This window comes from Tenrec ecaudatus, chromosome 6 (genome assembly GCF_050624435.1).
Source record: "Tenrec ecaudatus isolate mTenEca1 chromosome 6, mTenEca1.hap1, whole genome shotgun sequence".
Lineage (NCBI taxonomy): Eukaryota > Metazoa > Chordata > Mammalia > Afrosoricida > Tenrecidae > Tenrec > Tenrec ecaudatus.
Genome location: NC_134535.1, coordinates 82,463,377 through 82,487,040, shown reverse-complemented (window position 1 = coordinate 82,487,040; position 23,664 = coordinate 82,463,377). Strand labels below are relative to the sequence as shown.

Genomic DNA, 23,664 nt, shown 5'->3' with positions numbered 1-23,664 from the left:
CATCAGGGAGTGGGTCCTACCAGTCCAGACAGTTGTTTGGCAACTGACTGCCTTCAGGGAGGTAACTTGACCATCATTTACCATTAGCTGCAAGCAGAGTCCTAAGTCTAACCTATCTGGGGGAGACAAAGGTGGAACAGTCTTCATAATCCACACTAGGGTCAACATTCCTTGTTTACTACATTTTATGTTGGCTGGAGCACTTAGCCACATTTACAACATTGTTGCACGCTGTAGAAGATGAGCCCGTGCCATTGGGATTTGGTGGTTTTACCGAAGAATGTGCATCCTGGAGCCATGACCAATATGGATCTCAGTGCTTCCTAGAGTCTTGGGTCAGATCTGGACCAATTTGGTGAATGAACTCCTCTTACCCATGAGAACTGGGGAAGAGAGAGGGCTTGAGGGGCGAGGTGACTTCCTGTGTGTCATGAACAGCCTGAGCTGCAGTCTTGCAGGAGCATTTCAGAGGGTCCCATAATCTAGTAAGGCCCCAAATTCAACAGGATTGAGCCTCTCTCTCATGTTCAACAGTATCGAGCCTCTCTCTCATGTCACTGGTACCTGGACCCCTATTTTCATGCCTAATAGAAGGCCTCTGGACCAATTCAACATAAACTCAGAGATTTGGTGTACTATTACCTTCATCTGGTTGTCGACACATATGATGTGGCTTCTGGAAGGGAGCAGCAGGGAGAATCACCTAAACTGTATTTGTCTTTGGAAGTCTTAGAGTCCTGGTGGCATAATGTCTTACATATTGGATGGTTATAACCACAAGGTCAGCAGTTCAAAACCATCAGCTGCTCCAAGAGAGAGAGACGAGGCTTTCTACTTTCAAGAGTTATATACAGTCTCCGAAATGCACAGGGCATATGTACAAATGTGGTTGATACAGTTGATCTGTGGGTTGTTAAAAGAGCTGTAAGAGTTCCCAATAAGATGATTTATTTTTTAAAAAGAAAGACAAAAGAAATGCACAAGGCAGATCTCTTTCCGGTAGGGTTGCTATGAGTCGGAACGAGTTTGGAAGTCTTAATTAAAAAACAACACTAGATTTAGTTGTTACACTCATTTTTCTTAGGCGGACGCCTGCATAAAGTTGCTTTCTGTGTGCATGGGTTTAGAGGATGGTTGGGAGAAAGCGCAGGAATAATGACTCTTACACAGGAAGTTGGCAATAGAGCACTGACTGTATCAATGCAGGTTTGCAACAAGGTCAACGGCTTTCTCAGGTGTTTCTCTCTCTCTCTCTCTCTCTGTGTGTGTGTGTGTGTGTGTGCGTGTGTGTGTAAGATTCTTAATTCAAAACCAAAAAGAAGTAGGGATATGTGGTTCAGTTTGATCTGTTTCTCCCTAAGTTAATTTAAAAGGAATAAAGCTTTGTTTATTGTTTCCCTCAGCCAACCAGGGATGATCGGGGGTGGATTATCAGTCCCATTGGCCCCAATCCCTGGTGGACTGTAATAGCGGCAATTATCCCGGCCCTTCTCTGCACGATCTTAATATTCATGGACCAGCAGATCACAGCGGTCATCATCAACAGGAAGGAACACAAGCTCAAGGTAACAGGAGGTTCTGACCCAGAAGGGCTCATCGTAGCCCGTTACGTTTTATTTTTCAATTTTGGGATAAGTCTTTGTAGACCAGGGATTGTAGAGCCTGGATAAAAGAAGTCATGTAAGGTGTTCTTCAGGGGTTTCCGTCCCCCCCATAAATGACAGCTCTTGGTGTGGGGGTAGACTAGAGCAGAGTCAGATGCCATTGTTCTCCCCTCAACCCCCCAGGCAGAGTTCCTGGTGGTCTCTAAATAGACGCTCTGAGTTAGGCAGCTGGACAGCTGGTTTGCCTGAGGTTCGGGTCAGAGTCTAGGTCACATTCATCCAGAAACAGGTATCTCCCATTAATATCTATTCCTGGCCTTTCCAGACTGAATTTTGAACCCAAGGATCCGAGAGAGGTAGGATTAATTCTAGTACATTTATACGTGCAGACTCTGTGCCTTTTTCCTTTCTATTCTTCCCTTACTCAGAAGAGGCAGCGTTCGACTGTGATGAGGGTGGACTGCAGGAACCCAATACAGACGTGTTCCCAACTTCCCTAGTGTCTGTGGTCTATGAGGATCTCAGTGTAGCTTGGACCCCTGGCTACTCTGCCAGGGAAGGAGGGATCTTTGAGTGTATCAAACTCACAGTGAGATCTGGGGACACATGGTAACGAACAGAATACTGGCATATATAGGACAGACGGAGGTTTCCCTTTACCTTCCCTGTCCCCTCCTAACCAGGAGGGACTTTGAGACTCCTTTGGGGTTCCTGGACCCATTCCATTTTACCCATACACCCTCTCTGCTTTGGGTCTGAAACCCTTAACTCACTGATCTGCGGTCCCTTGTATCCAGCCCACTGCTGGTAACAGAGACTCTGTCCCTACAGAAAGGCTGTGGCTACCACCTGGACCTGCTGATGGTGGCCATCATGCTGGGTGTCTGCTCCCTCATGGGGCTTCCCTGGTTCGTGGCTGCGACTGTCCTGTCCATCACACACGTGAATAGCCTCAAGCTGGAGTCGGAGTGCTCTGCGCCTGGAGAACAACCCAAGTTCTTGGGCATCCGCGAGCAGAGAGTGACCGGCCTGATGATCTTTGTGCTGATGGGTTGCTCCGTCTTCATGACGACCGTGTTAAAGGTAATCGCCGAGTCACCTGTTTGGCAGATAGCAAGTGCCTGGTTTATGCCAGGCATCTGCTAGATGCTAGGAAGACAAGGGGACACCAAACAGACACACACCCAGACCCCAAGTCCCTATTCTGCAAGGGCTGCTTCTAGTGGGGCAAGGCAGATTACATGGAGTGACAAAAACAAACCCGATAATTCCAGAATCTGATCAACACTACAATAATCATATAGTATTATAATAATAGAGCCAAACTGTTGCCATTGAATCGATTTCAACTCATGGCAGCCCCATGTGTCTCCTTGCAGGCAGAACTGTGTTCCCATGGGCTGTGGGACCAGGTGGCCAGGACTGTCTTCCAAGGTGCCCCTGGGTGGATGTGAACTACCAACCTCTCAGCTAGCAGTGGCACACGCACGGTTGGCATCAGGCAGGAAGCCCCATAGATGAGAAGTGCCACTGTAGTGAGTGATCGGGGGAGGGCTCTCTGAAGACAGGGCATTCAGAAGTGGTGGAGCCAGTTCAGTCATGCTGGAGAGGGTGGCGGGGGGAGGGATGGGGGAAGGAGCCTGATGTGTACCAGGAAGTACCAGAGCCACGCGGTGCCAGGGAAAGGAGCACTGGTTAAGCAGTGAGCAAGTGACAAAAAGCCATGTGGCCCACCGGCCACTCGGAAAGAGGAAGAGAACTAGTCTGCTTCCGGAAAGATTTCCAGTCTTGGGGACCATGTGAAGCCACTCTACTCGGTACTATGGGAACTCTGCGTCTGAATCAACTCGCCGGTTGGTTGGGTTGGGTTGGGTTGGGTTGGGTTGGGTTGGGTTCTGGCTCAGAGTGCCGAGTTTTACAGTAGGGGTGCAGTGAGATGGGGCTAGAGAGTGGGCAGGGATAGGTCATTCAAGGCCTTGTCCGCCACGGGAAAGATAACTTTGAAGGATTTTAAAACGAGAGACATCCAGGTAGTATTTTCAAAAGGTCACCATGGCTGCTGTTGAAAGAGTAAGTTCTAGGGTTGGGAAGAATAGCCGGGAAGCCGGCTAGGCTGTTACACCTGAGACGATGACAGGGAAACGGTGAGGGTTAGTTATGGGGGAGCTGCTGACGGTGGGGAAGGAAGGGGAACGGTGAGGGTTAGTTATGGGGGAGCTGGTGATGGTGGAGATAGGTAGAAAGGCAGCACTTGTGCATCTTGAAGGCAGAGCTGAAGCTCTTGCTGGTTGAGTGGATGTGGAGCCGGCTGAGGAACCAAGGGTGTTTCCTCTGCTCATGACTGGACATCTGGGTCAGGTGCCCGGTAGACGGTAAGCCGGAGAAGCCTACATGTAGGAGGGAGTGGCGTTGGGAGGAGGGAGGCTTGATTAGACTTTTCAATGTCTAGAGGCATGTGAGGAAAGATGGCAAGGAGACTCTGGATGAAAGACAAAGGCCGGGAAGTTAGCAGCATACAAGTGGTTTTGATGAAATTGTTCACGGAGAAGGGAGGACATAAAAGAGGGCTGAGGGAAGGACGGAATCAGGGGCTCTGGGACAGAGGTTGGACAGAGACGGCTCCGAAGGAGTTGACAGAGATGGAGGAGGGCATGGTGTCTGGAGTTGGTTCAAGGAGAGCCTGACTGGGAGTTATCGAGAAAGATGGAGATCAAACTAAGGGCATGGAATTTAGCGACATGTAGATCCAACTTGACAAGAGGAGATTTAGTGGATTGACAGTGCCGAAGTCGCAGTGCAGGGGCTGAAAAATGAATAGGAGATGAGGAAGTAGGGGGGCCGGGGGCACTTCAGGGCAATAGCCTGCATGAGATGTGGGACTTTGGTTGATAAAGATGGAAGCTGTGTGAACGTGAGAAAATGGTGTGTGTGTGGAAGGTCAATATCATGAAAAGGCAGGAAGCCTCTCTGGCCGTGTAGACAGCACCACCCTTCCAGAGCCTGTTCCCCTCGCCTCTTTTTGGCGACTCTTTGACCACTGTAGCTTGCACTCCAAGGGCCCTTCCTGGGCGAGGAGGATGGTAATTGAAAGGGAGAGTTTGAAAAATGAACTGTCTTCCTGTAAAAAGTACAGGGCTATTTTGTACTTGACCTTGTCACCTCTGTTCATGCCTCTTGCCCCGTGCGCCCTCTGGGCGTAGCCGCACTCCCACGCTCGTTCTTGGTCTTGGTGGCAGTTGGAGAGGAGGCCTGAGGCTCCTGCTGCTCCAGCTCTGGGACCGCGAAAGGATGGTGTGGGGCATTCTCTCAGGAGGGCTTTCCGGGACCCAAGGATTTCACCACACTGAGATGTTCACCCACCCCTGGGCCAGTGCAACATTTAATCCCACAAGGATTTTCCACTCCTGAGGGGAGAAATGTTTGGGAATATTCTTAAGCCCTTGAGAAAAAGCAAGTCAAGTTTAGACTTCAGAAGAGACTTTCCCTCCCGTGATCCTGTGCCCACTTTCCCTGCTTCCTGGTGCTGCTTCAGAGATTACACTAGTAGATGGGAAAGTGATTGATAGATGGGAAAGTTATGTTTGTATATCCAAGGGTAGTCTAATGATTTAATATTTCCCCTCAAAGTTACTGCCTCCAACAAGATAGCCTCCCTCTCCTGTCTCTGTCAATGAACAAGGACATTCTTTTAATCTGTGAAAATACACCAAATCCCTGAAGAGATGACTGTGATTACAAAAGATTAAAAAGGCATCGGTTCGGTTCGGTGGTTAAAGAGGGTTTGTGTGTGTGTGTGGTGTGTGTGTGTGTGTGTGTGTGTGTGTGTGTATTTCTGTCTGCCCATCTGTCAGTGTCTACCTGTGATTTAATCAGGTCCCATTGTGCTCTGCAGTGTCATTGCTTTAGGATGAAATGGTTTTTATGATTGTCAGCTTCTGCCAGCACTGCGTCAGTCACACACAGGCGAGAGGAACTAATGCATGCACACAGCTTCTCACTTCCCTCTTGGAGGTGGCAGGCTTTCACTGTCGTCGTGCGCTGGACGACGCAGGATAGAAGGTTCATCTCCGGCTCTTCTGTCCCTCTGCCTGCAGTTTATCCCGATGCCAGTGCTCTATGGGGTGTTCCTGTACATGGGAGTCTCGTCCCTCCAGGGAATCCAGGTATGTCCTGCATGGGTTAGTGGGAGCCGGGTCTCCTTGTGGTCAGCTGTCTGGTCTGGGCCAGGGAGGCTTGGCTATCAACGCAGGGAAGCGCAAGCCAGTGCCAGTGCTTGAGAAGCCATCTCCTGGTCTTGCTGGCTTACTATTTCACACCTTTCTTGAGTACGGGTAAAGCACAGTCATGTTGGCATGAGGGGCCACAGCCTCCCCTGGTGACCTGGCTTTGATGGTGTGGTTCCAATCATTAGTTACTCCATAGATACTTACAGGAAACTCGAGGGGCTCTGCTGGGTGTTGGTAAACTGGGGCCTCAGAGGTTGGACAAGAGCCAAACCGGCTTCCTCGCTCCTGAAGGAGAGAGCACTAGTGTGTAGCAAGAGAGGGGTTGACTTGTGGGGCTTGAAAAAGAGACTGGGGGAGTGACGGGAGTTGCTTCAGGTAGGCAAATGTGACTTCCTGTCATACTCTCATTTCCTCCTCTCCTTCATCACACCTTCTTCTCCTGAGTTCCCCCAGCAGAGAAAAGCAGCAGCTTGGCTCTGATAACTGGAGTCCCTCGGATGCTATGATGGCGTCTTGGGTGGGTGACTCCTTCCTTTGGGTTGTCAGGGTTGCCCGGGTCATTCTTTCGTAGACATGGACTTCTAATGTGACCTTAGGGCATTTCTGTACCTGCTCGGTATTTGTCTGTGTGCTCATTCATATAAGCTTGCCCACGTTTCTCTGTCCCCATCGTTCCCAGGCTTCCTTTGATCTTCTTACTACAAATAACCAATGAGCAGCACCCTGGTTCTCAAAGAACAAGTGGGAGATGTGGTTTTGAGTAGAAGAAAGAGGCAGTCTGCATTTTTTGTCTTCATGACGCCTTGAGAACGCCCTCTTTCAGGGCTCACCGCCCAAGATGGGGTGAGGGGAGGAGAACTTGACCCTGGCATGAGACGAAATGGGGGACAGGACAATGGTGACTCTGCCACTCGCCGACCTTGGCCAATCGACTTGGTCTCGCGGAGATCCCGGGTCAGTTTCCGTCCAGTGGGGACAGAGAGCAGGGGCTAGCACGTGTGGGAGCGTCTACGCAGGCCTCTGACCCAGAAGGGCTCCTGGTAACGCGTGCCGGGTCCCCTTGCAGTTCTTTGACCGTCTGAAGCTCTTTGGGATGCCAGCCAAGCACCAGCCAGACTTCATCTACCTGCGCCACGTGCCGCTCCGCAAAGTGCACCTCTTCACCCTCATCCAGCTGACGTGCCTCGTCCTGCTCTGGGTCATCAAGGCCTCCCCAGCTGCCATCGTCTTTCCAATGATGGTGAGCCTTGGCCGCAGCATGTTCTGGGGACCCAGAGGGCCGCATGCGGCTGTGTAAGCAGTTGGCCATGCTGATTTTTCGAGGCTACCAGACTTTTTCTCCCTCCTCCTCAGTGAATCTGACATGGAGAGAATAATTTTTCTCTTGATGAGGGTAATACTTTGCATAATATTTCCAAAACAACGTCGCTTCCATTGAGGATTTGTTGCGATCACAAGTGTCTAATGTTGTGCGCACGCCCTTTTGAGGCCGCTGGGAGCGAGGGAGCGAAGCTCTTCTACTCTTTGAACAAGAGATCAAGGAAGCGTGTGGTCCAGCAGGTGACAGACAAACTGTGTCCTCGAAGCCAGGGTCCTACGACCCAGGCTGCTGCTGAGGCTCTTGGTACCTTTCTCTCTAACTTGCTTGTGTCATAAGAACACCGGCCTGGCCATCCTCTCTGGCTGACTCGTCCCTGTTTGAAAAGCATTTTCAGAGTGTCAGAGAGACAGGGCAATAGCGTCTGTTGATTTGTCCAGGTTGCAGCCCAATACGTAACTACTCCACCATCGGGGCTCTTTCTGATGGAGGTAAAATACGCATTGAAACCCCGACTTTGGCAGGCATTCAGTCAGGGGCACATACTGCGATCAGCGTGAAGTTGATTGTGCTCGTCTACTGTGGAAATAACACTCTCTCCTTCTCTCCAGGTCTTGGCCTTAGTCTTTGTCAGGAAAGTCATGGATCTCTGTTTCTCGAAGCGAGAGCTGAGCTGGCTGGATGACCTCATGCCTGAGAGCAAGAAGAAGAAGTTGGACGACGCCAAAAAGAAGGCCAAGGAGGAAGAGGTCATAGTCCTTGCACTGGCTGTCACTCAGGGCAGCCTCCCATTGCAGAACGTAGCAAGGGCTGCGTGACAGTCAGCGTGTATTCAATCGCACGGGGCCGGGGAAGATCACCCCGGAGATGGTCTCTGCTGAGAATGGGATCAGGATTCTTATCCCGCTCTGCCCTGCATGATCTGACTTGAACGTGTTTCTGTCTGTAATCTAGTCACACCCGAATGTGAACAGAGTCTGCATTTTTCAGGTCTGATGGATCTTGTCCTCCAGGAGGTCCTCTGGACAAGAAGAGTCAACCGTGGATGGTGGAGGGTGTCTGTCCCCTGTCTGAGCGCTGTCTGTGCCACGCAAAGTGGAAACTTGCACAGAACGCTTTGCCCTCAGCACCTGACATCTGGCCATCCACATCCTGGCCTATCTATGCAGAGCATGGCTAGGTGGCAAAATGGACAAAGTGGGCAGAGCAAGAAACGAATAAAAACTTAAAATAAAAAAGAGAGAAATGAATGAGCAAGAGATAGAGTTTCCGGATACAGTTAGTGCCCATTAGAGGCCTTTGAAGTATATTAAACTGTTATTTTCTAATAGCTTTTACTTCCAAAGCCATGATTTATTACATGACTGTTAAGAATTAGTGTAAAAGCAATGGAAGAAATTTTCAAAGAGAAAATGGATCAATTCACTATTCAAAATGTAAAGCTTTCAGACATCTAAAATCCCTATGAGCAAAAATTAAACGTAGTAGACCAGTTGAGACAAGTTAATATCCTCCTCAAACAATTTGTATCAATAAGAATAGCGGTGCACTAGAAGGGAGCGCTGGTGAGGGACGATAGACAAAGAAGAAAGACACGTGGCTAGTTAGTTTATGAGAAAAAGTTAGTTCCCATTAATAAAGAAATGAGCATGTAAGTAAGACCACAGTTGTTCACTTTTCAAATTGACAAGAATTTTTTCTTTAAGTAAAAATAACCAGTGTTGGCAAGATTGTGATTGAAATGGGCAAGTGGGAGGCTAAGTTGGATAAATCTTGTTAGAGGACCGTTTAACACCGGAGACCTGAGAATGCCCCTTGGCCCAGCTCCTCTAATTCTGGGATTTCTTCAAAGTGATAAGGACAAAATGTTTTAATTGTGGTGTTATATGAAGGAATAACAAAAAAAATAATACAAGGGAGCTTCAAAAGGCCGAGGTGGGAAAATCACGGTAAAAGATAGTGGAATTTTTCTAAACCTCTTTGAATATTACTATGGATTGTTGTGCAAAAATTTAAAAATCAAATGTAAAGACTGTCAATGATACGTGAAGGTGCTTCTGCCATTTTATGTGAAAAACACGTGGGACAGAAAATGAAGTGTAGAAAAAGTCGGGGAAAAAATCTTAAATTTATACATGCACAAATATTAGGGGGGAAAATTAGAAGGAAATTCACCTAATTGTTTACTGTGATGTTTCCCGAGTGGTGAGATTGTACATTTTGTAAGAAAAATTCCCCCTTCCTTCACGCCTTTTGCTTTTTCTTGGCTTTCACAACATTGCGTGCACGCCCAGGTTCCACGAACACGCTGGCAGACGCGTGGGAGTGCCATTCTCATAATCGAAGAAAACAGTCAAGGGGGCTTCAAAAGTTTGTAGAAAAAATAGAATTGAAGGGTAATGGATTTTCTCCACAAACTTTGTAAAGCCCCTCTGTGTGTGTGTGTGTACTCACATCTATCTATTTCTTAATATGAAGCGGGTACCCAAAAACCAATTTTTTCCCCAAAGCTTGGTATTTAAGTGTGTTTTACAAAACAACCTTATCACTTTCAAAGTACCCTCCATTACACAACATAGAAAGATGTCAGTGTTCATATTTCTCTATTTTATTTTTAACAATTTATATTAATTGGTACCCAAATAAAGGCTATATTACTACTGGATAATAATTCTTAAAATTTTTCTTAGGTATTTCTCTACCTATAGGTATTTCTTTGACCTGTAGAATTTCCCACCATCTGTATTCTTGCTGAGGTCTTCCGTTGATGATTCCAGCACGTTCTCTGTTCCCTGTATTTGCACTCCATTGGCACTTGGATCTAGAGGCCTCATTAGATTTAGGTTCTCTCCCATCCCACCCAGGATTCCCTAGGTACAAATATTGGGTTGATTCTTTTTGCAATGAGTCAGGCTTCTGAACAGAATTGTACTCTCTCGTAGTAGATGTGAGAGCAAATTAGGTCGGAGTTGTGACTGAAGGAGGAGACTGGACTAACGAGCATGTCTTTTCTTCCAGGAAGCTGAGAAAATGTTAGAAATGGGGGGAGACAAGTTCCCCTTAGAGAGTAGGAAGTTATTAAGCAGTCCCGGAAAGAACAATTTCAGGTAAAGCGTGCACAACACCAAGGCCTCTGGTGCTTTGTTTATTATATAACTGTTCTGGCACTGTGTTGGGTGGGGTGGATCACAAATGCAGCCGCTGGGTCAAGAACCGAGCATTCAGCTTCCCGCCCTAGCCCCAGCCCCTTTCATCCCCCTTCCTGTTGGAGGCTTAGTTAACACCTGCAATGTGCCAGGGGCCGTATCGGGCTGAGGATCGGAGGTAAGGCAGCCAATGTACTGAGGCCTCCTCTGCCAGGGTTGTGCTTATGGGATTTCATTCAATCTTTGTAACACCCCCTCTGGTATAAGTCTAATTATCCACATTTGTTCAACTGAGGAAGCAGGCTTAGAAAGTTTTAGGTAAATAGCTCAAGATCATGTCTGCTGAGTAGAAAAATTAAGATTTAAATCCTCATCATTTTATTTCTCAAATTGGTATCCCATCCAAAGGGGCTGTTGGGCTGGGTTGCCTAGAGAAGCGCCCCTAGTGACACTGAAGTCTAAGATATCAAGAAGTAATGTATACCCAGAGGCTTCCCCCTGCAGCCCAGTGTAAGTCCATGGGCCCCATGCTCCCCGGGGCCCCTGCAGACGCCCGTAGCTGCAGGCTGATGACACACAAGGTTAAGTGGACAACAGGCAGCTCACAGGCCAGTGGGCACAGAGTCACGTGGATCCACGGCTGGTGGAAGTATGGCTGGGCACTGACGGCTCTCCTGGCCCACATGGGACCACTCCTGGAGGCAGACTCAGAGTCCCAGTGAGCAGGAAGGGGAAGGGCCAGAGAGGAGGAAATTCCTCGTGTCCCCCACCTTCAATAAAGCGCTCTTCCCAGGAGGAGTCACCTGGCTGATGGGATGGCCTCCAGCCTTCCACTGTCACACAGGTGCAAGTGGACATCAACTCTAACTGCCCTGGGGGCACGCTGCCACCTTCCACGATGGAGAAGGTCATTTTGGTATTTTAGCACAGGCCTTGGGAGACGGGTGCAGACAGTTGACCCCAGTCTGGATCATGGGCTCTCGTCCCGGGCTCGAGCCCGGGTGGCAGCACGGTGGTTAACCACACACCGGCGTCTGCTTCCGTAAAGATGACCGCTTGACTTTGTTAGTTAAGGTCAAAATGTCCTCGGACCTCCCTCTTGACCCAATATATAATTGTTCCAGTTTTGCTTTTTTGTTTGTTTTTTTTAAATTGAAGTTTTTCTTTGTTTCATTCTGTTGTTATTGGCCATTTTGTATGTTTTTCCTGTTTATGAAACTCAGGATAGGTGAATCTATAAAGGTAGCCACTGGATTAATAGTTTCCAAGGGACTGGCAGGGGAGGTTGGCCAGAAGTGGAGAGCTAAGAATGAACACAAGGAAGAAGAAATGTCCTGGAATTGATCGTGGTGATGGCTGCACAACTCTTAGGAATTTATTATCATCGGCGAAACTGCTACAAATAAATGAACGGATTTCCAAAAGATCACAGCCTTGCAAACGGTCCAGGGCAGTGCTGCCGTGCCCTGTCGGGTCGCTGGGAGCAGACATGAATTAGCAGTCCCGTCGGCCTGGGAGCCCAGGAGGGACTGAACGGGGATCGTGGGAAGGCCTTACCGCTGCCACAGGCTTTAGCCCTTTTTCTCTCCGACCCCTGCTCACCTCACATCATGGGAGTCGAACCAGGCCCTTTGTGGTTTCACGCTTCATGACTTGTTGCTACTTTGGAATCTGGATCCACAGGCTGTAAGAAGCCCCACGACTAAGGGGTGTGTGTGTGTGTGAAGACGGACACGGCAGACACTGAGTCTTGCAGAGCCTCGATCATTTACTGCTGCATCACTGAATTGATGGCAGGTTCCACGGAGGCCCTTTTAAGGCCCTTAATACTCTGTCTCCCAGTGGTTACTGCAGAAGTCCTAGGGCCTGACTTCCCTGGCTGCAAAGGAAGATTAAGGCTCCTTCTCTAGCAGATGTTGCCTCCTCTCTTAACCTTTCACAAGGAAAGCTTCAGAATATTCTGGAGCTCTAGGAGACCGAGGACCTGGATTCAAAGTCTGAATTCTCTGCTTGCTGGTGTTTGACCTTGAGCTTAGGCCTATGGCGCTTTGGTATCTTCCCTTTGAAACTGAGGGTGTTAGTGTTACTCAAGTCTGTTGCTGTCATCACTAAGAGGGTTGTGAAAGTCCTTTGTAAAGTGCAGATGGCAAAGGTTGGGCCAGAGAAGTGAGGAAATGAATGAAGAATGGGTGCCATCGGTGCCTAGCCCGAGTGCTCATCACGTGGTCCTGGTGGTACCTCTGCTGGCATCATGGCTTCTTCAGAGGGGCCCTTTGGAGCAGGGCTGGGGGCAGGGCCACCCAATACTAGCTCAGTCCTCGTACCAGACCCCATGGGACCCCTGACCTCTTCCCATTCTGACCTCAGGGACTCAGACCTGTCCCCCGTGCTCCTGGTAACCGGGTTCCCTTCGGGTGGTGGTGGTGGGGGGTCATTACAGATTGAAATGTGTACTTTATTTGTAAGTCTGACAGTCACTGTCATAAACCTTGCTTTCAGATGTGACCCCTCTGAGATTAATATTTCTGACGAAATGTCTAAAACCACAGTCTGGAAAGCTCTCAGTATGAATCCCGGGAATACAAAGGAAAAGAGGTAAGGAGAAGGAGAAAGCACATTTTGGGTTAATTTTTACAATGACAATCACGTTAAAGCAAGACATTTTTTAGTTGTAGGGAACAAGCGGTTGCTTGGTCCATGGGCCCCGGGACTGGGCGCGCGTAACCCCAGGAAAGCAGCTCAGAACCTAAGTGAGACCCAACCCACTGTCTCCGAGGCGATTCGGACTCAGCAACCTTAGGAAAGGTTTCCACAGCTGTGACGCTTGGTTGTAGCCAGCAGCCTCCTTGCTCCCCTGGGGAGCGGCTGGTGTGTTTGAACTGCCGACCTAACTGCAGTCAGCAGCTCAACATTCTAAGTCTAAGAAAAGTACAGCTCTTTTGTACCTAGTCGAGTAGACCGGTTACTTTGAGATGCTCGTTTATTAACGCAGACGCGGTCAGCACAGAATCCTTGTGAGATGTATGGTGTTTGCTCTCACGATTCAGTTTTTTTTCGGCTTCCCAGAGGGGTGCAAGTGGCTCAGCCCCTGGCCACTAGCGGGAAGGTTGGGGCTTCAAATCCACTCAGAGGCTCCGTACAAGACAGGCCTGGCGATCTGCTCCCCAAAGGCCACAGCCTGGCACCTCCCCTGGGGCACAGTCGTACCACGCGCCAGAACAGGGATTGTCGCCAGACGAGGAGGGCGCGGCCTTTTCATTGGAACTGCTTTCTTCCGTTGGAGCCCTGGTGGCGTCGTGGGTCACCACGTGGGCTGCCACGTGCACTGCCACCACCAGCCGTGCCCCAGGAGAACGAGGGTTTTCTACACCCGGAAGGAGTTCCAGTGTAGAAAACTCACAGGGGCAGGCTGCCTAGTCATAGGTCACTATGAGTTGGCATCAACTCAATGGCGGTGGATTTGGTTTGGGTTTTAATCAGACTATTGCAGAAAATGGAAGGACTCTAAGTTTCTTTGCCTGTACTGAGTAACTGCCCCAAATCACATGGATAAGTTCATTCAAACAGCAAGTTTCAGTCTTCAGGCAACTTTCCTAGTTTAAATTGACATAAAGACAAAAGCAGTCGGTGGGAATCGACAGACCTGGCCTTGCTCTGAATACTCTCTGCAGAGTCTCTACCCTGGCAGGCCCCTGCGGCTGGCGCTCCGGCTACCCAGCTGTAAAAGGGGAAGAAGAGACACAGCAGCCTCCTCTGAGGAGCAGCGGAAATGTTGTGAGCAGGGTCAGCCACGGGTGGCCTTCCTTCATCGAACGGGTTAAACTGAATCTGCGCTGACTGTCAGTGAAATATAGAAGCTGCGTTCCTTCAGAGGAAAATCCAGGCAGCTGTCGAAATGTATAACACACATGGTTATTTTTAGTTGAGAACTAGTCTGCTTGTAAATGAACTTAAAATATAGCCGGATCCACATTGTGGCGACATCTTCAAAGTATTGTGTTAAAAGCAGCAGTGAATCATGTGCTCCCTCTTTGTCTAATTGTAACACTTTTATTCAGTATCTTCAACTAAGAGTCTCTGCTGGGATGGACGGTGTGGCCCATGAGTGCGTTGGGGACGTTCTGGCTACAGAGACGATGGCGGCTCTCTGGGAGAAGCAGCACAGCCCCGCCTGGCCCTGTCCTGGTCATGTCAAAGCCATGCCCATGCCGAAGCATTCAGTTCTCCACGGTGTGCACGGGAGGGCGGTCCGCCACCCCCGTGCCAGCAGCCAGGTGTGAACGCGGGAGGAGCACACTTCCTCTTGGCACGACTCCTCCTCTTCCTCTTCACAGCTGCCACCATCGAAGACCCAGCTTCCCATTTTTCAGACATTTTCTCAAAAACTTCTGGTGGCCAGATGTGGATCCCTCCTGCCACTGAGGATTCTGCCCCTTCCTGAAAGAGGAGGTTGGGAGGCTGAGAGGACCGGACCCATAGGAGGCGGCCCTCCAGGTCTGCCAGCACAGCAGTGGGCCTGGCGTGGCTGCCACTCTGGGGCCAGCTGGTGAGACCCAGGGCTGTTGGGAAGAGCCGTCACTAGGACAAACACGATCTGGGCATTGGCAGCCCCCGCCATTGCCGCCGTGGCAAAGATGGCTCTGACCCCTGTTGGTCCTCATCACTCCCTAGCAGCAGCCTGCGTCACGCCGGCCGTGAGAACCTGGGAAGAGGAAAGAGCCAGGGGCAGTGGGATCGGTCAGCTTAGGCAGGGAGAGGCCCAGCAGGGAGGTCAGTCGTGGTGCGTGAGGAGGAGCCCTCTCCAGGGCTTCCAGGAGGCCCGAGCTGGAGGAGGCCGGGCTTCCGTTGCTCCAGCAGAAGTTGGTTTGGACACCAGGAAGGCTTGTGATGGGGTCTGCTTTCTGGCTTTCTGGGACAGGTTTGGTAGCCGTTGTTTGTGAGCAGGAAGGGGGATGAGGTGGTTTTTGTTTGACTTCTTTGTGGGAACATTTGTCGTCTTGCTGCTGTCCTTTGAGCACACCTTCTGATTCCACTCACTGGAGAGAGCCACGTGCTTACGTAGCGTCTCCTTAGCTGCCTTAGTAGTGAACCATTATCAGCTCAGTGGACCAGAACCACCTTCAGCCGGGTGGGCTCCATCATCATGGATTTCCGTTGGTTGACCAACATTCTGGCTTACAATGGATGTCAAGGGTGTGGGCCCTGGTGTGCTCAGCCCTGCCCTGCCCTTGTGCAGCGGGCTCCCAGAGAATCCAATCCCATTCGCTTTCCATCCTGGATGGCAGCTCCCTCGCTGAGCTTGCCTTTCCCGGGAGAAGGGCACAGGGTCTCTCACGCACTGGCACCCAAAGCCCGCTGCCATGGGCTCAGGGCGACCCTGCGAGTGTGCGAGCAGAACTGTGCACCAGAAAGCCTTCAGTGGTGGGTTTTTCAGGAAGGCGACCCCAGGACCTTGGAGGCCCTGCGAGTGGACTTGTGGGGAGCAGGCAGCTGAGTGCAGGAACCTTCGGCACCACGCAGGGACCCGTGGCGCCCCACCCACCTGCAGCCATACTTCTCCATCACCGACCCGCCCTGTCTTCCAGCTCAATTCCCTTCTCCTCCACCCTCTGCGTCTGGGAAAAGGCGGCTTCCCTTGGATCCCTACAGCGGCTAGCTTCCCTTGTTCCTGGCTTCTACAGAACAAGTTATCTGGAGATTTCGTTTTTAAGTTTTAACAGTAATTAAAATTACAACCCTTCTGCCCCCATGATTTTTTAAAGCTTTTAGATTTAATTTCTGAATCGCCTTGTTCTATTTCAATAGTCTAGCAAACTTCAACACTTAATGTCTTAAAACTATTGAAACTGCAGTGATAAAGTGATTCGATTTTCCTTTTAAATCTTAAGATTGTCTGACTTAACAGAATCTCCCTGAGTACTCAAAGTCTTACTCAGCAAAGATGCTAAACTTATAAAAGATGACAACATTTAAGTTCTCTTGGTGGGTATATAAACTTAGAATTTCAACATAAAATCACAATTTATAATTTTAAAATTTGTGATTGCAAATTTATTAGCCAAGTAAACAATTTAGAACCAGAATTACATAATTAATGTGCCAGGTTTTTTTAAAGAACTATATGTAATTATAATTAGATACCTACATTATTTCTAAACTTAGCACAAATATATTAACACTGTAGGTTTGATTAGCTTTGTATCTCTGTACCTGATTCTAGAACACTCCAGAGCTTAAGCTGCTTAACCTTCAAAGAATGTTGGAGGTTTCCTTCCGAACAGTCTTGTTGGATGAACTTTCAACTTGCTGAGATGTCTTCAGATTTATTGCAAGGAATGTGACTGGACCCTCTCTAGAGTGAGTGAGTGAGTGAAAGAGAGAGAGAGAGTGTGTGTGTGTGTATGTGTGTGTGTGTGTGTGTAGAGGGGTGCCTGTCTTCTACTCATACCTGATTTCCCTTCTCATGGAGGAATACAAGCCTCTACCAAGAACAGGCTATCTCACTCATGGAAATATGCATTTCTTAGAGTCTTGGGATACATTAACGTAGTCTAGTCTTACACTATAGGCCTTTGATGGTGAAGGAATCCTATATTTCTTTCCAATTTCCCAGGTTCTCTTCAGGTTCTCATGATTTAACAACTGGTCGAGGATGCCCCGCCACTCTGCGCAGACGCTGGCGTAGACAGGCAGTTTGTGCGGGCGGCTTGGCGGGGGCCAGACGCTGCCTCCCATTGCTAAAATTACACCCCCTTGAGTTTGAGCGATTGCTCCCGGCTGGTCTGACATCCAGTCACAAGGCTGCTTTAGGCACGGTCTTGAGTGGGGCAGACAGAACCAGGCATCCTTTTGTTTTTAACTGACTGGGCGTGCAGGTCTTTGAGAGCCAGGATTTACTGTTGATCACGTGCAATGAGCGTGTCTGGGCCTCACGCCCCTCCTTGGGAAGATGGAAGACACTGTCAATGGGAAAGCTTCCTTGATGCCTTGTCCTTGCCCCTCTGCCTGCTTCCTTGGGCTTACCTCCTTTTCTAGCATCTTTGCAGCCTTGAGAGCATCCTTCCTACCTTCCTCCTCCGTCCTGGCCCTCCCATCTTTGCTGGCCACCCTCCTCTAGGGAGGCTGGTGATGGCCTAGTCACAGTGCGCTCTAAGGACAGCGGGCAGAGTACAGCCCACAGCAGCCCTCGGTGACAGTGGCTCCCTGATGGCACATGATACCCTCTCTACCCCAGGCCTCGGGGGAGAGGGCACCCCTGAGGTCACTTCTGGGCAGTGTCGTTACAGGACCACGTGTGCAACTTCGAGTCCTTCCCAAGCCATATCCTCTCAAGTAACGGCGCCCTAGGAAAGCCAGCTGCTGTGGAAGGCCACTTGGATCTTCTCCAGTAGTAACTGCCTTGGGCCTGCCTGCCTGTCTGATCCTAGTGGTGACCACCCTTTTCTCCTCCCAACTCTGCTTGCCCAGCTCCCAGCAAATGCTCCCTCTAGCCTCGGCTGCTCCCTTGCTCAGGTCTAAGTCAGGGAGCACTGTGGCAGACAGGGGCAGACTGAGGAGTGTCTGGGGCTGGACATCGGGGGTGGAGGTGAAGAAGCTGCACCATAGGACTGTGTGTGCAGGTACATGTATGTGTATCAGCAACTGTGAGATTATCCAGAAGATTTCATCGCTGCTATGGAAAAGTCTTTACGTTACCTAGCTGCGGGTACCTCTCAAAAATGGCCAGTCTTGTGCGCAGGGGATTTCCAGCTCAGATTGATCTGGTAGAATAGTTTGGGGATATATATATATGCAGGTTAATAAAAAAATATTTGTAAGTAGAAAAGAGTATCTAAATGGAAAATGAAGGAAAAACTGAGTTGGGGGCAGAAGACAAAGCAGGTAGGTAGGTAGGTAGGCGAGTTTCATGCCCGGGTATGTTTGGGTCAGAGGAACTGGTCTGCTGCTTTTTGATGAGGAGAGAGAATTCTGGAAGGGCTTAGTGTCTGTCGGACAGTACTCTGGTGCGCTGCTGGTGGGGAGGAAGAGGCAGGAGGCTAGGAACTCAGGAAAGTGGCGCTGAAGGAACTGTTGATTTTAAGGAGCGAGAATGGGAGCCACGCCCCGAGGGAGTGGCTTGCTGGTCAGTGGTTTTCAGGCCAGGGTTGGCATAGGGAGAAGTGAAGAGCAGACACAGTGAGTTGGGAGACTGCCCAGTACAGTTTCATTGTGTGAGGTGAGGTGCCAGCCGGCCCTTTGTGGCTCTCTAGCTGGCTGGGCCTTCAGGCTTCTGGCGACAGGATTGTTGGGGACTGCATACAACTCCTGTCCCTCCCGCCTTATGCATTGGGGTCAAGGGACAGGGAGTCATGTTTGATTAGGAGGTTCTTTCCCTTTGTGGGAGATGTGATTGGATTTAAAATTAGCCATAGATGTTTGGTAAAAGCCTGATCTGTGTTTACATGAAACGCAGGCTTGATTGATGCCTCGGGCCAGGAGGCAGCCGTGACCTTCAGGAGGCCTCCGGCTTGAGGAGGCTGCATTTTCCAGCTGCTCCGAAAAGACACTTCCCAGTTGTATTTTATTTTCTACCCGCTCAGCGATCCCATCTTTAATTCTCCCTGCAGCTTCTGCTGCTGCTTCTGTCATTATCACTGCCCGTGTGCCCAGTCCTTGCCAGTGCGCGTGACAGCGTGGCCTCGGCCCCCGCAGCCCTCTCCAGCCCGTGGCCAGGGGCCGCCGCTTGCTCAGCTGCTCTGAATTCCTTCTGGGCCACAGCGCGAGCCCCTCCGCCCAGGCTGTTGGGCATGCAGCATGGCCGCTCGGACGCTGCCGTTTGCTCCTTGCTGTATTTCTCAGGCTCCCATGTCACATTCCAGCAGGCCATCCAGGAGCCTCATGGGCATCAGATGTTTTTGGTGGTTCGAGTCAGGGCTCCGTGAGAAAGAAGCCCTTTTGTCTAGGGCCGGGGAGGCCACACAAGGCGGCCACCAAACCCTTCCCTTTTCTTCTCTCGGCTCTTCCCAGCGCCTCCTCGCTGCCTTTTCCTCGGGCTCTCTGAGGAGGGCACAAGTGACCGGCCGCCAGTTGAAGGTGGCAAGACCAATGAGAAGCATGGGGGCCATCGGGGCTTCTCAAAAAGGGGATTTCCAGTCAGTTCCCCTGATTTTGGGAGAGGAACTAAGAGTCTTGAAGCTCACTGTATTGGTGAGCAGGTAAAGGCAGCGAGAGATGACACTTTCGACACTCTGTTGTGGGTGGTCCCCGGTGTACTGGTGCCCTCGTGCTATTTACAGCCAATGGACAGGTGACTCGGTTGCCTTGCCTCACTGGCAAGGAGGGGACATTCCAAAGCCAACGGAGGTGTGAAGGAACTGCATCGCTGCTTGAGGTGTGGTGAAGAGGTGGTGGTGTGGGGATCTTCTCAGTGGGGAAATTCAGAAAGGGGATGATTCGCCCGCAGGCATCATGCTTTTAGGCTCTCGCATGCACACAGGGAATGGAATGGTTTCTGATGCTTGCAGAAGAGCATTGTCTTAACCGCACTCTACTTTTAGCATTGGGGGGCACACAGAATTTTTCCCCAGTTGATGGCATTACTAATTCCAGGAGAGAGAGGAGAGATTGAGCACATAAACCCTCTCCCGGTATTTTCCTGAGCCCCAGCCCCGCAGAAACTCCCCAGGCAGGCTTTTCGCAAGTGCGATCATGCTGGGGACGGAAGCAACCAATTGAATGTGCAATTCATCCTTTTGGGAAAGAGGCCAACCCCCTACACACACACAACACACACACATACATTCTCCCTCCCTCTCCCCTTCCCCCATACCCCACCAGGTTGATAAGCCTCCCTCATGGGTATCTGGGTCACTGGCGGCCCTGCTAAGCTGATGGTGGCCGAGCAGCTTTCCACAGGAGGGGACAAATTGAGGTGCTGGCACACTCCCCTCATTTTCTGTGTTGTTCTTTCTAGTAGATCTTCTCATGTAGAGAGATATTTTTGTTTTAGAGATTCCAAAGTATATATTTGTAGTGTGAGAACTGTCCCCTCACCCCACTCCACGATGTACCTAGAATCCAGGGCAGTGCGTCTCATTGTGGTAGCCCCGCCACCGCAGTCTGTGGCGGGAACAGAGTCCTTCCCCTTTCCATGCCCTCTCGTGGTCTTGTGTCTGTACCCCAGGGCAGGCGACTGTGATGCCGCATCTCGCTGAACCCCGCCTGCCCGCCCTCCCTCCCTGAGCGAGAAATAAAGTCTGTATCAACTGTCCTGTCCAGCAGCATTCTTGGTCCGAGACCACGCCGGGCTGGCCCGTGAAACAAGGGGCTCTTGTCAAGGCTGGCCCTGTGCAGCAACGAAGGAAGACTGGAAGATTGAGGAGATGGGTGACGGGGTGTGCAGGGTGGACGGATTGGGAAGGCAGGGGGTTGTCCTTGTGTGAATCCTGAGCAGGGTCCTGGGGCAGAAGTCTGGGAAAGGCGGGGAGGCCTCGCATTTTGGAAACCACTCTGATTTATGGGAACAGGATGGTCTGATAAAGCCCATTTGAGAGACACAGCAGGCAGATGAGAGCAACTGCTATTGGCTAGGGACTCTCTCCGTCCAGAAATCTGGATTTCAAAAATCTGGCGTCACTCCAGAGTGTTTGGGTCAACAAGTCTTGTTGGGGGGTGGGGCATAGGGGGCTGAGGAGAAGGGACAGACGGGAAGTGGAGTCCAAGCATAGAGACCAGGGAGGGTGGTGAGAGGCAAGGGGTGGGGGAGAGTTCCAACTGAAGCAGCATGGTTCATATGGGGAAGCTAGTGCACGCTGCTTCGGAGCCTTGGCAGTGCCGTGGGTATGCAGTGGGCTGCGATCTGCATGGTTGGCAGTTTGAAACCAGCAGCAGCTCCTTGGGAGAAAGACTGGGCTTTCTACTCCAGTAAACAGTCTTGGAAACTCACAGGGGTTCTCTAAGATCAGCACTTGATGGCAGGGTCAGAGAGAGAGATTTTAATGCGAGTTGGGCCTATAGTCCAGACAATGAACTCCATAACCCCGAGGGCTGTGCTGTCTTCTGGCTATTTTTAAATACCTAGCGGTGTACACAAGGGGCGCTTGCATTGCACTGAGCAGTGGGCAGCATACACGAGGGCTACCAGGCGGGGAACGGAGCCAGTTCTCGGAAGCCTCGAACTGCAGGGAGGGCAGTGGGGATCTCCTGCCCCGAGGACTGGCCGCAGGGTTGTGGAGGCCTCGGTGAATTAATGTGTGGACAGAGCTTAGTAGGACAGTGCTGGGCACACAGTGGGCACACGGTGGGACATCTGAAGGGAGGGAGTTTATTCAGCAGCAGTCACAGGACTGGTCCTTTAGGCTTTCTCCTCCTCCTCACAATCTGGCTGCTGAAGCTCCAGGCATCACATCAGCCAGCACAACTCAAAAGGAGGGAAGACAAAAGAATGAGGGGGCAATTCCCAACTTCTTTCTTTAAAAGGAAGTTTCTTTCCCAGAAGGTCTCCTCCTCCAACCATGCCATTGGTCAGAACCGGTCACATGCCATCTCTAAACTAACCTGGATTGGTTAGGCTGGACCTGTCTTCCTTGACCATATTGTGGCCCACCATCTGCACCAAGTCGGGTTCCTCCGTCAGAAAGAGGGTGGTGCTTGCTATTGACTACACAGTCACATGTCTGCAAAAGACCCCAGGAATCTGAACAAGGAACGGGGCCAGGCTGCAGAGAGCAAGCCACGGAGGCAGACACCATGGGGGCCTGGCCAGCTTCAATGAAGGTCAGTGGTCCCCTCACCCCCACTCCTGTGGTTTGGCTTTCCATTCACCTGGGTTTGGAGTGTTTCAGCTATGAATGCTTGGACCCCACTGTATACTAAATAAGTAGAATCTCGGGGTGGGGGGTGGCACGGGCAACAAGCAAAACAAACTCACTGCCATCGGCCAGTTCTGAGTCACAGTGACCCTACGGACTCGGGTTTCTGAGGCTGATGGAAGCAGGCAGCCTCATCTTTCTCCAGCAGAGTGGCCGGTGAGTGAACCATGGACCTTCCCCCCAGGGGGCCAGTGCTTCCCCGACAGCACCACCAAAGCCCCTGCGCATGGGCCCCAAGACTCACTGCACCGCCCCAAGTGGATTCTGACTCACGAGGGCTCTGCTAGACATCTTTACGGAGCACACAGCCTCCTCGACCACACACGCAGGGCCTGGGTGACACTTGAGTAAAGGCAGTGGTTTCACCTGTACCTTGGCCACGTCAGGGCGACCAGTCCCTGGGGAAGGACGGAGGCTTGGTAAAGTAGAGGGTCAGTGGAAAGGGGCACGCCCTCCACGAGATGGCTGCGCTACAGAGGCTAGCCCATGGGCTCAGGCAGAGCAGCAGGCATGAGGATGGCGCTGGACTGGGCAGGGTTTCCTTGCGCTGTGCACAGGGTCACTGAGGGTCAGAACAGATTCCTAGCAGCTAACAACGAGAGCGGTCTCAGAAGGAGCCGTGGAGGCGTCGTGTGTTCTGAGTGGGACTGCTAACCACAAGGTCTTCAGTTTGAACCCACCATGGGCCTTCTCTGGGGGAGAAAGAGGCGGCTTTCCCCCCCTGTAAAGAGGTACAGCCTCAGAAACACACAGCCACAGTTCTAGTCTGTCCTTACCGGGTCCCCGTGAGTGGCAGTCGGCTCGAGGGCAGTGAGTTTGGTTTTTGCGTTTGTTCTCTTTGTGGGATAAGGAGGCTGTTCTCGAGGTTACAGCCTGGCCACTACTTCCAGCTGTGTCTCATTCCCAGGACACAAAGGCACAGGCTTGCGCTTCAGAGTCCTCACTCCCTGCCCAGATCTGCGGCCAGTGCTCGCTCACGTCCCCGTGCCATAGGGGTGCCAGTGCTCAGGAGCGGCTGGAGGGAAGCCCAGAGCTGCCCTATCAGGAGGCTGGGCAGACCAGGCTCGGCCTGAGAGGCAGTCCACACAAAAGGCAAATGCCTGGATTTGGAAGTCACTCGGCCTAAGTTGAAGCCCCAGCCCTGCCTCCGCAGTGGCACAACATTGGGTCAATTGCTTACCTTTGCCTTGATTTCTTCATCTGATAAGTGGGGTAAATAATAGCGGCCACCTCATTTGGGGAGACTAAAAGTTTGAACAAGTAGGCTTATTGCTGGGTGCCAAGGACCAGGGATAGAGTAGAGCTGCCCCAGAGGGTTTACTTATTTTAAAACTTTTTGTGAATTGGGTGAAGGAGATCAGTTTTACCTTCAACGATTCGCACACGCTTTGTTCCCACCCATTCATTGCAGTCCCTCAGTGTACCACCGCTTGTCACTCTTTCTCGTTGGTTTTGTTTCCATTCCCCCGCCCTTTCCTACCCCTCCGACCCGCTGTCCCTGGGAGATACTGCCCTTTGGTA

At 50.8% G+C, this 23,664-nt stretch overlaps 1 protein-coding gene across 1 annotated transcript in view; it reads left to right on the top strand.

Moving 5' to 3' along the window:
• The window catches only part of SLC4A8 (solute carrier family 4 member 8), an 86,783-nt gene extending 66,247 nt beyond the window's left edge, over positions 1-20,536 (top strand). Inside the window, exons 18-25 of the mRNA XM_075551665.1 lie at positions 1,404-1,565; positions 2,436-2,687; positions 5,699-5,767; positions 6,897-7,070; positions 7,760-7,897; positions 10,167-10,255; positions 12,794-12,889; positions 14,353-20,536. Coding sequence (XP_075407780.1) covers positions 1,404-1,565; positions 2,436-2,687; positions 5,699-5,767; positions 6,897-7,070; positions 7,760-7,897; positions 10,167-10,255; positions 12,794-12,889; positions 14,353-14,365 — 993 coding nt within the window. The 3' untranslated portion in view covers positions 14,366-20,536. The remainder of the gene's footprint in view (positions 1-1,403; positions 1,566-2,435; positions 2,688-5,698; positions 5,768-6,896; positions 7,071-7,759; positions 7,898-10,166; positions 10,256-12,793; positions 12,890-14,352) is intronic.
• The last annotated feature ends 3,128 nt before the right edge of the window (positions 20,537-23,664 follow it).